Consider the following 14,253-nt stretch of genomic DNA (forward strand, 5'->3'; position numbering starts at 1 on the left):
CCTTTTATGTGACGTCCTGGGTTAACTGGTAAAATTTACAGTCAGCTTGGTGCGACTGCTTATCCACTTAGATAATGAAAAGATAGTACAGAGCCCATTAAGGAGGGGGATTTGATCGTTTTTTTGTGCCCTTGTTTGTGCTTTCTTCAGCTGTGATGTTCTCCTGACGACAGTCGCTGGACTGAAACTCCTGCGCTCATCCTTCTGCAACCCCAGCTTCCAGTTCCTCACTCTGCTCTTTACACTCATTTTCTTTCACTTCGACTGTCCACGTGCCTCTGAGAGCTTCCTGCTGGACTTCTTCATCATGTCCATTGTGTTCCACAAGGTAAAAGAGCCACTGATGCTTTCTGGAGGACCACATGAGAGAATGCAGGAGGTTATCTTACACGTATACAATACTTAGTGGGTATAGAAATAAGCAGATATTTGTGATAAGCAGAAACAAGGTCACAAAGAAACTGTTATACACAACAGCTGAGACTTGAATGCTAACTGCTAATTTACTCATCAAGTTTGCAAAGGGTAGTTACTCATAACAGAGAGTGCTAGTCATGCTCTGGTAAAGTCTGAGAAAATACAATAATCAAAATTAAATCTGCTGACAAACCTTTTGAAAGTGATTCTTAAAAATATAGTAAAAATAGTAACTTCAAGCTGATTGAGAGCAACAAAAACATGTTTTTATTTGCGATTGAAAGATGTGTTTTTGTGTGTTTTATGTGCAGCCATTGACAGAAACCAAAGAAAGTGTGACTGAAATATGAAACCTTCAACAGACTTCCCTTTTGTGTTCTGTTAATATGTGCCTGTCGTGAACCTTGCAGAATAATTAGAGCGTATATGAAGCTAGGCAGTTAAATAAGGCTGTCGCTACTGTGCGGCTCTCAGAGGATTGACTTTGTGCTTCCCTTTCTGTCCAGATGCGTGAGCTGCTGCTGAAACTCCATTTCATCCTGGTTTACATCGCTCCCTGGCAGATCGCCTGGGGCAGCGCTTTTCATGCCTTTGCTCAGCCATTTGCTGTGCCTCGTATCCTTTCTCTAAGACCTGCAAGTGTGTGAAAGTGTATCAGTGCCTGTTTTTTCTTTCCTTGACTGGCGTGTGTGTGCGTCTAGACTCAGCCATGCTGCTGCTCCAGACTCTGCTCACCACAGTTTTCTACACTCCACTCGCCCCCTTCCTGGGCAGTGCCATCTTCATTTCCTCTTATCCGAGGCCCATTAAGTTCTGGGAGAGAAACTACAAGTAAGGGCCTGATGAGGAAATTAAGTGAATGTGCCGTCAGTCTCTCAAATGGTCCAGATTAAGGAATTCTTGAAAATTAAAGAACAGGTCATTATCAGTGTAGCTCATGAAAATAAATATGTTTAGCTTTTACTAAAATAGCCTTTTTTTCCTCTGTGCTGCAGAGCTGTCGTTTCTAATTAAAACAAACTAATGAGGTAGACTTGTATTCTGTTGCATGGTCCTTTTTTTACAAGTTTGAATTGCACAGTCCAGCTGCAAATGTGGCTAAAAATAGTCCTCATCAGTCAGAGTAATTTTAATTAAAAACTACAATACCCAGCTGTGTTAAAAAAATGATTTGCAGTTGTGAAAAAACAATTTTTCACATGTCTGCGATTTTTTTTGAAAAGCTTATTGTACCTCAGGGTTCAGTGGCTTATAGTACCACCTTTAGCATGAATAACTTGAGGTATTTTCTGTATGACTTTGTCAGTCTTTCACGTTGCTGTGGTGGAATTTTGGCCCACTCTGTTAAAGTGCCCCCACAGCATTTCACTTTGGAACGCTACAGCACATGGCCTCACATTTGACTCCACAATACTTTGATATATAGAGGAGCACATGATCAACTCAGTGACTACAAGGTGTCCAGGCCCTATAGCTCATTTAGAAGTTGTCTTTGATTAGGCTTTTACGTGGTTAAATGGGCTTACGTGGTAGGATAAATACTGAGTCGTGACTTCCTTCTCCAGTTTGTAATTTGCACATCTGTTTTTTTTTATTTACTGAAGAAGCAATCAATCTTTGTCTTTTGAACTGAGCTCCCCTTCTGTCTCACACTTAGCTGCTTACACAATAAAGTGTCTTTGTTCCCTCTTACTTATTGATGTGAGAGACTGCACGCATTCAGCACCCTGAGAGCACGCCAGAAATACTCCCACAGCTTTCATGTGCAAGCTTACCCCACGACTATATTTAGGTGACACTGTCAGTGTTAGACCTGAAACCTTGAAATCACTGACAGCATCACCTCAGCTGGAGTCAGTTGAAATAGGAAGTGTTTGCTCAAGTTGTCACTGTGAAGCTCAGATCAGCAGCAATGCAACATGACACAGAAAGTATAGCAGAACAGTCACAGCAGAGCAGGAATAAAGTGAAATAAAAGCATACAGTAGTTTTATAGTGAGACACTTCATACGGGATTGCATGATATATTTTATCAGCTTTTAACCTGATGTATAAGCACATACAGGAAAAACATTTGGTCAGTGTTGCACAGATATGCTTCTTTGTGTGTTCCTTGCAGCACAAAACGTATTGATAACTCCAACAGCAGGCTGGTGTCCCAGGTGGACAAGGAGACAGGTGAGCTTTAACTGGACTATCAAATCAGTTTAATTTATTTCATTCCCCCAACACAAAGAGCATCTTGTATTTTAGTATCAGATAAGGCAGCAAGCACATTTGATCTGTTTTTCTGGCTCTTCTTTTGCAGGTTGCGACGATAACAACCTAAACTCCATCTTTTATGAGTACCTGACTCGATCGCTGCAGCATTCGCTTTGTGGTGACCTCATGCTGGGCCGATGGGGCAACTATAGCGCTGGGGACTGTTTCATCCTGGCTTCTGACTACCTCAACGCCCTGGTCCACCTCATAGAGATTGGCAATGGTTTGGTCACCTTCCAACTGAGGGGTTTAGAGTTCAGAGGTAAAGTACAGCCATCCCATCGCGTCCATGGCAAAGGTATCTTATTGCTTTACTTATGACTCCATGTCTCTATCCCAGGGACGTACTGTCAGCAGCGCGAGGTGGAGGCCATCACAGAGGGCGTGGAGGAAGATGACGCATGCTGCTGCTGTGAGCCGGGCCACTTGCCTCACATGCTGTCATGCAACGCTGCTTTCAACCTGCGCTGGCTGGCTTGGGAAGTGATGGCCACCAAGTACCTGCTGGAGGGTTACAGCATCAGTGAGAACAATGCTGCCACCATGCTGCAAGTGTACGATCTTCGAAAGCTGCTCATCACCTACTACCTGAAGGTACATTTACACTCCAACCTGAAGCTTCCAGATTCACAGAGTATGTGCGTTTACAGGGCATCAAAACATTTCAAACTATATTGCTAAAAAAGTGTTTGCTCGCTTGCATTCACACGCACACGAACTTGAATGACATCCTGTTCTTAATCCAAAGGGTTTAATATGGTGTTGGCCCGCTCTTTGCAGCTGAAACAGCTTCAACTCTTCTGAGAAGGCTTTCCTCAAGATTTCGGAGTGTGTTTATGGGAATTTTTGAACATTCTTCCAGAAGCATACTTGTGAGGTTAGACACTGATGATGGACAAAAAGGCTCTGCTCGCTGACAGCAACATGTGACTGACTCCAGAGAAACCTGCAGTCACTGTTCTTACGTGGGAATTTGCTTTCCACTTAAGATCAGATTTTGTCATGTCAAATAAATTCAAATGAATCTCTGCTATTAAAGGGAACCCTGCACGGTTTAATAATGCATTCACCCCTGATGCATTCAGTCAGCCTCACTTCAGAGGCAAGCTGAAAATTGAACATTCAGCTCGTCTCAAAAGGCTCTTAAAGAGTTGCCTGCACAAAGGTTAAGCAGTTTAAATGACAAATTAATTAGCATCTTATGCATTAATCACCATTACAAATAGCAGCATGGCAATAAGGGACTCTAGACATCCTAAGCAATGCAGTACGTACAAGAGCACGTCTTCCTTTTGAGTGAGTATTATGTTTTTACTTACTGACCCATTCTTTCTCAATCTCCTTTTCAGAGTATCATCTACTACTTGGTCCACTCTCCCAAACTGTCTACATGGCTCAAGGATGCCACCATTCAGGAGGCGCTGCAGTCCTACACCAAGTGGCACCACATTGAGCGCGACCCTCAGGTCTTTAGCGTGAAGATCGATGAGGACTATGTGCATTGCCTGCAGGGGGTGACGCGCGCCAGCTTCTGCAACGTTTACCTGGAGTGGATCCAGCACTGTGCTGGGAAAATGGAGACGGTACGTCCCTTTAACACTGTTCTATTAAACATCATCTTGCGAGTTTCAGTTTACACTCTGCTGCAACTTAATGTGGTTATAGTCATGAGCCCAAATGCTTAAAATGCTGAAAGAAGAAGAAAAACTAGAATATATTTCAGATTTGAGAAGCTGGAAACAGTAATGTTTTACGTCTCCTTTAAGGAATTTTGTTTATTGTCATTCTGCTTTTACTTGTTTAGAAATCTGACATGATTAAGAAAGAAAGCAAGAGTTGCACATTGAAAATAAACTGCTGCAAATTGCCATACAGCATTCATAATGCTTGAATCTGTACTTACTTTTATCTCTGGCCCATATGCCATTGCCTTCATCCGTGTGTTTGTGCTTATATCCAGCCTGTGGACAGCGATGAAGACTCTCCTCTGGTCACTCTGTCTTATGCTCTCTCCGTCCTGGGGAGGAGATCCCTTGGCACTGCGTCACACAACATGTCCAACAGGTAAGCCTGTCTGACTCAAAAACAGCACACATACACTGCCTGGCCACAAAAATGGTCACCACCTGGATTTAACAAAGCAAACACATAATAGCCCTCTGTTGCATAATTACTGCATTAATCAATATGTTTCAGCTGGAAGAGAAGATTTCATGCAGCAGTCTGACTCTCCCATCATCAATGAAAGAATTTGACTAAATAAATAAATAAATCCAGCTGTGGTCAGAAATAAATGCTGTGACAGTTATAGGCTATCAAAGCTGAAGGCAGTCCAGTGAAATATTAGAGTGCGTGACTGGTTTTGGCTGGCCTGCAATCCCTCTGTGAAGTGAGCTGTGTGGGAATATTATTAAGGTCTGTATACAGCATAGGCTTATGCTCATCACTTTGAGCAAATATTTGGTAGCCCATTAGTCTTTCATAGAACTCGGTGTGAGCAAAGTGTTTATTTGTGCCTCCATTAGCTGAAGTTACACAAGAAAGGCAGAGGTGCCGTCATGTAACAGTAAGACGGTTACAACTGCTTAATGTGCTTCAGTTGTAAACATGTAGAAATGTTTGACTGTGTTTAAAATCTATTCAGGTGTGACTTTTCTATGGGAATATTATGAACTTTTAGTTGGTTTATTTGCTACTATGTGTCATTTCTTTAGCTGAAGGGTGTTTTAGGACACTGGAAAAGCACCGTCAACAGTGATGTTGTGGTAATTGTTAACAAATACTTTAACCTCCTAGGACCTGGTGTCCACATATGTGGACATCACATTTTGGGATGTCTAGACCACAATACTTAATTTTTTTCTACAAGGGCCTGATATCCACTTACGAGGACATTATACTGCCACTGTTCTATCAAAATTTGAAACAAATGTCCTCATATGTGGATCTCATTTTTCTCAAAAACAAAAATTAGGTAAAAAAACAATCTGGTAATTCTTTGCTTTCACATTCATCAGGTCCTAATCAACCCAAATAGCAAAGAAAAATATAAAATGCATGCCATGAAAGAGTTCAGGTCTTAGGAGGTGAAATCATTCATTCCCTCAGCTATTAGATTACTTGCAGGGATCATTTAGATGAGTTTTTTCCGTGACTGTTCATTTTTAGGCATTTGTTCTTCTTTGTCTATTTATTTATTTTTAATACATTTATTTATTCTTTAAGAATCTGTTTTGCTTTGACCTCATTTTTGCTGATCTCTACCTTGACAATGTGTATATACTATAGATTGTGTGTTTGACCATATATGTAGGTTTTGTGGGTAAGTTGCAAACAAGTTGCCCTTTTGGGACTGATAAAGTTATCTGAATCTGAATCTAATTTTAAAACCCTGTGTGTTGTTAGAGTGTCGACCTCTTCAGTCTGCTTCCTCTCCTTTGTGCACTTTGGCAGTAGATAAACTTGTTCCATTAAAATAAAATGAATGGAAACCAATGAAATTAAATGCTTACGGGAAATTGATCTTAAAACACAGTAAAAATGTTTCTGTTGCATTTGAGATTACATGCACAAATTATTGGAACGTCTGTCTCATGTTGTACATATTACCCGGTGCTAAACAGAAACGCCAGAAGGGGGAGCCAGTGGATAAATCTTTAAACATCCTGTCATTTAAACATACCTCTGACTCTGCAGTGTTATTATGTCTTGTAATCTAATCTAAAATATGTTATTATAATCCATCCTTTATTTCTCTATCTTTGTGTTTCCTTTATCCCCCCCCTCAAATCCCTCCCTTCCTCTTTAAAGTCTTGAATCATTTCTGTACGGTTTCAACACCCTGTTTAAAGGCGACTTCCGCATCGCCACTAAGGATGAGTGGGTTTTCACTGATCTCGACCTCCTCCAGAAGGTGGTGGCTCCTGCAGTCAGAATGAGCCTCAAATTGCATCAGGTAAAGCGAGAGCATGTAGCTTTTCAACCTTTAGTCTCAAACTGTACTGGAAATACACATTATAGAGAAAACATTTCCTTCAACACTTCATGATGACCTTCCTGCTTTTGCAGGATCACTTTACCTGTCTGGAAGAGACCGAGGAGGCGTCTATCCTGTACGAAGCCATCACAAACTACCGCAGCAACCTCGTAATCTGCCACGAGAGCGATCCCGCTTGGCGTAAGGCTGTGCTGTCAAGCCGTGACACGCTGCTCACTCTGAGACACATGATTGATGATGGCACGGACGAGTACAAGATCATCATGCTGTACAAACGCCACCTCAGCTTCAAGGTCATCAAGGTAAAATACGTTTAATTTTCTGGCTGAATGGCTAAACAGCTAAATGCTGTGTGCACAGTGTGACAGCCTCCTCCCTATTTATGAGGAGAAGGTTGGTCTCAAAGGTTTGACAATAAACAAACCAACACTATCACTTTTCCAAATGTATGATAGAACATAATCGTGGCTTTTTTTGCTTTTTAATCTTAGTGTAAATAAATCACGCAAATTTGAATTTCTTCTGTTCAAACTCCTTTTGATTCTGGAGTTGCTGCTTTCCCTTTAGGATGTCAAATGGACTTTTGAAAATGCGCACATCTGGATAACATACACTCATCATCTCATGGTATTTCTGGGCTTTTAATGATTTCTTTGAGCTGTTTTTTTTTCCAGGGTGGAATGATTGTACAGCATACTTCTTTAATGACTTAAAAAAAAACAAGATTTGGAAGTATGAATTTATTTTGGATTTTCTCTAATCCACACAGGGTCAAAAGTATATATAAAGGCTCAAATATATGCAAACACTCAGTTAAATATTTTAATCAGTGGCGTTAAAAGTTCTTCAGCGTCGTTTAACTCGACAAGGCCAAAGCTTATTAACTTCATGTTGGTGATGATGGTTGACTACATATCTTAGTTTCTCTTTGCCAGCATAAAAAGGATTTGTTCAACAACACTCACTGGATCGACCAATACTCAGAAAAAATGGGAAGTCCAAGGAACTCCGTGAAGAAGGAGAATTGTAGATTTACACAAGTTGGGAAGGTCTCCAGATTCCAAGACTGTACAAGTACAGGTATCACTATTTTACCAAGATCTTGAAGAAGACCCAATCTGTCACCCTCAGATGAGAGAAAACGTGAATTTCAGGCAAATCCTAAGAACCACCGAGGCTCAAACTTGTCACTAAACTGCATGTAAATTGAGGGCACCGACCAACTCCTGCTCCAAAATCAGCACCTTCATGATTAACTGAAATTTACAGCTGTCCACATGGACAAGCCAAATATGTTCTGACAAAATGTTTTATGGTTAGAGAGAAATTCTGCTATTTGGCCACAACGACAAGGGATACGTTTGGAGGAGTAAAGGGGAAGCTTTCAAACCCAAGAACACTGTACCAGCTGCCAAGCATGGTGGTGGTAGCATCACGGTCTAGGGCTGTTTTGTTGCAATTTTTATGTCATCTCATGTCAACAGCTGGATGACTGAAACTTGGACACAATTTGTTGTCCCAACAGGACAAATATCCCAAATGCAAATCAAAACTCATTTTGGAACTGATAAAACAGGCTAACATTAATCTTCCCACAGCCCTGCCCTCAACCGTATTAAAAATTGTGGACTACACTTCAAAGAAGGTCCTGTGCCAAGAAACTAACCAATGTAAATGAAGTCTACAAATTCTGCCAAGAAGAGTGGTCACATATCCAGAATTATTCCAGAGGCTTATTGGTGTCTGCCAAAAGCACCTAAGTGCTAAAATAAGATGATGATTACAAAGGAACAGTTCATTCCCATGACCCTAAGGCCCAAGGCTGCCCAAATGTTACAAAATCCTCACACAAGCACCTTAAAACATGCTAATTATCAGGCCACAGCATTGTCATATTCACACATTGCTTTTTGTATAAAACAAACAAGATGTTCTCTGGACCTTCTCTCGTGTTTGGACTTTGTACTCCTGTATGATTGTTTCTATTTTTTCCGTACCTCTTCAGATCAATAAGGAGTGTGTGCGAGGCCTCTGGGCAGGACAGCAGCAGGAGTTGATATTTTTAAGGAACCGAAACCCGGAGCGAGGCAGCATCCAAAACTCAAAGCAAGCACTGAGGAACATGGTCAACTCTTCTTGTGACCAGCCACTCGGCTACCCCATGTGCGTGCCAAATTATTACACAGAAAAATCGTAATTTGCTTCAATAGAAGTATTTAGCCCACTCACATAGACGTTTTCTCTGTTTAACTTTCTTTCTTTTTGTGTTTTTTAGGTACGTGTCACCTCTGACAACTTCATACGCAGGAACACACGGTACGCTACGCGGCATTGGAGGAGGGGCTTTAAGCCTGGATGCCATTCGTTCCTGGCTCTGCTCTAAATGGCTGCGGTCAGTACATTTTGTCCCACTTAAGTAGAAAGTGCAGTTTGTTATTCTTTTTTCATCCTTGCCTTCCAGGCTCAGCCTTTTCCAAATCTCTTCCTGTGACTGTGCTTCAAAATTAGTTGTTTTTTTTCACATGCTAAAGATAAACAGAAAACAGACTTTATTTAGTTCTCTCTGATGGGTAAGAAGATGATGCTGTAAGTTGAAGGTCATGGGTTCAGTCTGGTTGAACATGAGCCTCTGAAGAGTCTTGAATAACACACTCTTTATTTGGAATATTTGGAGGACAAAAACTTTCATATTTCTTCTAATCATCTAGTTGATTTCACCTCTGAAACTGGGACAAAATCATTTCAGGAGAGAAGATTTGAATCTCTGGACTAGCTAATTATCTGCTGCAAAGACCGCAGAAAGTAAGTTGTAGTAGTTTTCCGGCACACGGTGCATGGTCAGTGTGGCCCATCACATGCCCAGTGGACAGTTGCAGTTTGTGACGGTGCAATTGCTTCATGTGCATCAGTTGCAGATGTTATGGATTTTCCTCTTGATATAGTATGCATTGAAATTCACTGACAAATGCCTCTAAGTGTCAGCAGCTCTTTTTACCATCATTTTGTCTTTTGCTTTAGTTTGACCATTGTTTTGATGCACTGTTTACTTACTCGTTGTTTGAAATCGTCTCCTTATTCTGTGTTTTCAAAGACTGTATTTTTATTTGCCTTGATAACCCTTTAGTTTGCCACAGAAGCTGCCTGCCTTTCAAAGAGGTGAATAAGAACAGAGATGAGTACCAAAAGTATTGTGGTTACTCCTAATAAGTATATATTCTCTGTTTTTCTCCAGGCGATTTCTAAAATGCATCATCTACTTAATAGCATTTTGTAAGTCACAAAGATTACATATCAGAAATCTGATATATATCTATATATATTTCTGAGCTGTTACAGAAGGCCTTATGTCTCCGGGACAAAAGAGGAAAAAGTTGGGATAAAGCAGTTTATGCCAGCTTCCTAATGCTCTTATTCAGCTGGTTGCATTTAGTATAAATCACTCTGGATAAGATGCAAACTGCAGTGTAATGCTCTGGCTGCCTGCTTAGTGGGAGCCTTGCCTGCTCTGTGGATTTACAGATATTGACTTGGAGGTAGTCAGTGCTGCGAAGAGGCTTCTCTGCCAACTTGATGTAGTTTTAAATACATGTACAGGGACAGTGCGAGTGCATGTTTGAGAGAAATAGACAGCTGGATTACAGAGTAAGCGGGAAGCTGAAAGCTTTAACTCTCTGCTTTGCTATGCAGAAACCTCCTTCTCTTGGCTCTCTCTTCCTTCAGCCCCAGTTTCATCCTGCCTTTTGTTTCTCTCTCCATCATTTACACAATACCTTCGGTAGAGCTTATCGTACAGGCGCTGCATTAACCTCTGCAGGTCAGCTAATGGTGTGTGTCTTTGTAACTGCGCAGTTCGCCCTTAAGCTTCTTGGGGCAGAGTTTTGCTTTCAGATTAGATTAGTTTGTTAAGCCTGTTTCATCCGCCTTGACTGAAAGGTGTTGTCTTAATTCGACTAAGTAGAAAAGGAGATAAGGAGATGGATCAAGCCTCCCCAGCCAGAACACATTTAACTAATTTACGAGGAACACCACCACCACCACCACATATGTTAGCACAGTTACGTAACATCTCTGAGTGTGTGTGTGTGTGTGGTTTAAGCAGTGCTGATAGTTAAGGCTCTGTAAATTTTTGAACGTCCCCTTGCCTGTGTGCATCCCTTGCACTGATGTGGACATGAATAAATAAATCAGAGCTGTGTGCTTGTGTTCTGCAGGGTGCGTAAGGACAACCTGACCAGCTGTAACAGCGGCATGAATATGGAGGATGTGGACTGCGGTGCCGGTGGGTCGTCATCGTTGAGCCACAACCGCCCATCCTCTGTCACATCCAACAGCCTGAGCCAGCACAGAGCCAGGACGGCACACAGCCACAGACACCGCAACGCTGGTACAAATTCTTCTACTACAATCTCGATGTAAACCTAATAATGCTTGGGTTTTGTTTGTTTTTAATCACACGAACCAAAGTCAAGCTATGTAACTTTTCAAATCTAAGCCCCGCCTAAGCCCCACCCTAAATTATAGTCTGTCACATTGCCTACTCTCTGACCCTGCTTTATAAAATAATATGTAGTTTTATATTATATTTGAAACAAGCAAAGGGAATATAAACCTATCAGAAAAGTGTTTACTGGAGCCTTCAGGTGTGTGTTAACACAACGCCACGATCTTCGAGGAGTGAATGACGAGTGAACATCTCAGACTCTACAGGCTCCACTTACCATGTTAAATGTTAAGGTTAATGACAGTATGATTAGAAAAAGACTGGCAGCACAGCTTAAGTTTGCAAAGTTGCATCTGAACAAACCACAAGACTTCCAGAACAATGTCCTGTAGAGAGACAAGGACAAAGTGGAGATGTTTGGTCATAATCGAAACCACCATGTTTTGCAAAAACTAAACACAGCATATTAGAACGTACACCTCATAACAACTGTTAACCACGGTGGCGAAGAGGTAATGATTTTGGTGTGTTTTGTAGCCACAGCGCCTGGGAACCTTGCGGTTTTTGAGTCCATTATGAATTCTTTTGTGTGTCAAAGTACTCTGGAATCAAATATGAGGCTTTTTATCCAATAGCTATGACTTGAAAGAAATTAGGTTTTTCCACAAAACAACGATCCTAAGCACAGCAGCAAAACTCCAACAGAATGCCCGAAAAAGAAAAGAATTAAGGAAAATGGGACAAAGTCCAGACTACAACCCAACTGAAATGCTGTGGTGGGACAAAAATGAATCTCTGGAAACCTCAATAACCCGAGGCAATGTTGTAAAGAGGAGTGGGACAAAACTGTTCCACAATTATGTGAGAAACCGATAAAGTCACTCGTGCAGCAGAAGGTGTTTCTACAAGCATGGGATTAACTCAGTTTTTTGCATGTAACTAATGACCAGGCTGCTTACTTATGAGGTAAAAATAAGGTCAGCTTTTGAACTCTAAAGCACAATTTACACACAGTATAAAAAAAAAAACTTCAGTAAGGGTTTGAGCTGTCACTTGAGAAAGTGTCATAGTGCCATATACAAAGGAAATCAGTTTCAACTTGAGAAAAATAATTTTCGATACTCACAAAGCAGGAGATGGATATACAAAGTTGTCACTTTTTTCCAAGTGTAAAGAAGAGGATTGAAAAGTATCATCAAGAAACACAAGCCACACAGTACAGAACAAGCCTGGCAGAGATAGGAGGCAAAAGATTTTAAATTCTCTGGAAATAAAACTACTGAGAGATGTGTGTAAAGACGCCAGAACAACTGCCAAGACATTAGTAAATGACTTAGACCGGTTGGGAATTGTAGTCTCGATGGAGACCTGCACAGGTATGTACTCGGTGCAAGAAAATCTTGATTTCTTCAGAAGAGACGCCTTCAAGTCATACTGAAGTACACTAAGAACAACCTGGACAAAGATCAAGCATTTTGGAAGTGCACCCTTTGGTCAGATGAGACAAAACTAGAGGTCTTTGGCCACAGAGATGCTGCTCATGTTTGGAAAACATGTTTGGAAGGAAGAGGCGTACAATCCAACAAATAACATCCCCACAGTGAAACATGGTGGGAGTATTATGCTGTTGAGATGCTTCAGTGCATCTGGAGCTGGGACTCTCATCAACCTGGAAGGAATCGTGAAAAAAGACAATTTTCTTTGGAACAAAATCTCAGCCTGAGCAGCAAAACTGCTCTGTGTCGTCGCTTTATCTTCCAACAACCCAAAACATGTGTTTGAGTTGAAATTTTCACTGGCTATAGTTTTAGATGGTTTTAGTTCAACTCTGAAAGTTATTTACCCAATTTACTTATGTTAACATTATAACAACTTTGATCACCACATCACTGCAATGCTTTTGCTAAACTCTTTTAAAATGAAAAATGAAAGTCTTCATTTAACATCTTGTTGTTGTTTTTTATGGTGGTGTCCAAATACGTAGATGTACCAGTGTTTTTATTTTTTAAGAGACCACAGAGAGCCACATAGCTAAACTAAAATCCTGAAGTCAAATATAACGTGCTTTTTAAATTGTACATTAGGTTATTAAATCTTGCGTTTCATTACAAATGTTCACGTTTTTAATTCTACAGCCAGGAGAGAGTACCGCAGTCGATCAGTGCAGCCCCAGAGTCAGCGCCCCCCTGTCAGCAGCCAGTCTGGCCCAATCCTGGACTCGGGCTCCAACAACGGGATTGTCCAGCGTCTGTCTAACAGTCAGCTGTCCTTTAACACCTCCATAGCTTCTATATTCTCCCAGGTATACGCACACATTGTAAAAAGCGTACTTTTCTCGGTTGCAGCTGCTTTTGTGCTCCCTTACTAAGAGTGTAAAGAGGATTTTTGTCTGTCTCCAGGTCCCTCGTCTCTCAGGAGCAGGTGGCATCAGCGCGCAGCTTCAGGCAGCGCAGCATCAGCAGCGCTCCAGTCAGGTAGGAACTGTACACTCCTAATGCAGCATGCCTAAACACATGGTCGACAGATGGAAGATCTGAAAACAGATTCTTGATGTTCCTATAAATCACCTTAGTGTTTACTGTACGACATTATAACAGAACTGCAATATCTCCGTTCCTTGTGGTGCCAGGTCTCCTCATCTTCATCCACACTCAGCTTGCTGTTTGGGAAGCGTAGCTTCTCCAGCGGCCTGGTTATCTCCGGGTTGTCCGCTGCTGAAGGGGGCAACACCACCGATACACAGTCATCCTCCAGTGTCAACATCGCCATCGGGCCCTCACATAGGTCCAGCAGCAGAGCCACACAGGTGGGTGGGGAAAAGAGCACTGTCTGAATTCTGCACCCACTTAAGACTGTTTCCACAACACAGCTTAGACTAGGTAGGCAGCAGTTAGATGTACACATATACAGAAAAACAAGTGCACACTTTTTCCTAGTTTGACTTGCTTGTCTTGCTTTTGTAGAGGTTTTAAACACTAAGGGAAAAGTTCAACATCTTGAGAAGCTTGTTTGCAGTTTTTGCCAATAGATAAGAGACTGATATTTCTCTCACATCCAGGGTCTGTCTAAAACCACAGCTCATTTTTATTGTTTGAGAAGATTCAATTGGATTTACAATTTTAATATTAGACAAAGA

The 14,253-nt window shown here is 41.3% G+C and overlaps 1 protein-coding gene across 1 annotated transcript in view; it reads left to right on the forward strand.

Moving 5' to 3' along the window:
- pcnx2 (pecanex 2) overlaps nucleotides 1–14,253 on the forward strand; it is a 37,027-nt gene that overhangs the window by 21,145 nt on the left and 1,629 nt on the right. Inside the window, exons 24-39 of the mRNA XM_005727511.1 lie at nucleotides 151–328; nucleotides 924–1,032; nucleotides 1,119–1,248; nucleotides 2,537–2,595; nucleotides 2,726–2,941; nucleotides 3,020–3,273; nucleotides 4,029–4,262; nucleotides 4,640–4,743; nucleotides 6,490–6,634; nucleotides 6,748–6,978; nucleotides 8,682–8,839; nucleotides 8,952–9,068; nucleotides 10,888–11,060; nucleotides 13,253–13,419; nucleotides 13,517–13,591; nucleotides 13,747–13,923. Coding sequence (XP_005727568.1) covers nucleotides 151–328; nucleotides 924–1,032; nucleotides 1,119–1,248; nucleotides 2,537–2,595; nucleotides 2,726–2,941; nucleotides 3,020–3,273; nucleotides 4,029–4,262; nucleotides 4,640–4,743; nucleotides 6,490–6,634; nucleotides 6,748–6,978; nucleotides 8,682–8,839; nucleotides 8,952–9,068; nucleotides 10,888–11,060; nucleotides 13,253–13,419; nucleotides 13,517–13,591; nucleotides 13,747–13,923 — 2,527 coding nt within the window. The remainder of the gene's footprint in view (nucleotides 1–150; nucleotides 329–923; nucleotides 1,033–1,118; nucleotides 1,249–2,536; nucleotides 2,596–2,725; nucleotides 2,942–3,019; nucleotides 3,274–4,028; nucleotides 4,263–4,639; nucleotides 4,744–6,489; nucleotides 6,635–6,747; nucleotides 6,979–8,681; nucleotides 8,840–8,951; nucleotides 9,069–10,887; nucleotides 11,061–13,252; nucleotides 13,420–13,516; nucleotides 13,592–13,746; nucleotides 13,924–14,253) is intronic.

The sequence above is a fragment of the Pundamilia nyererei genome, unplaced genomic scaffold (genome assembly GCF_000239375.1).
Source record: "Pundamilia nyererei isolate P.nyererei 1_Seehausen unplaced genomic scaffold, PunNye1.0 scaffold00024, whole genome shotgun sequence".
Taxonomy (NCBI): Eukaryota; Metazoa; Chordata; class Actinopteri; order Cichliformes; family Cichlidae; genus Pundamilia; species Pundamilia nyererei.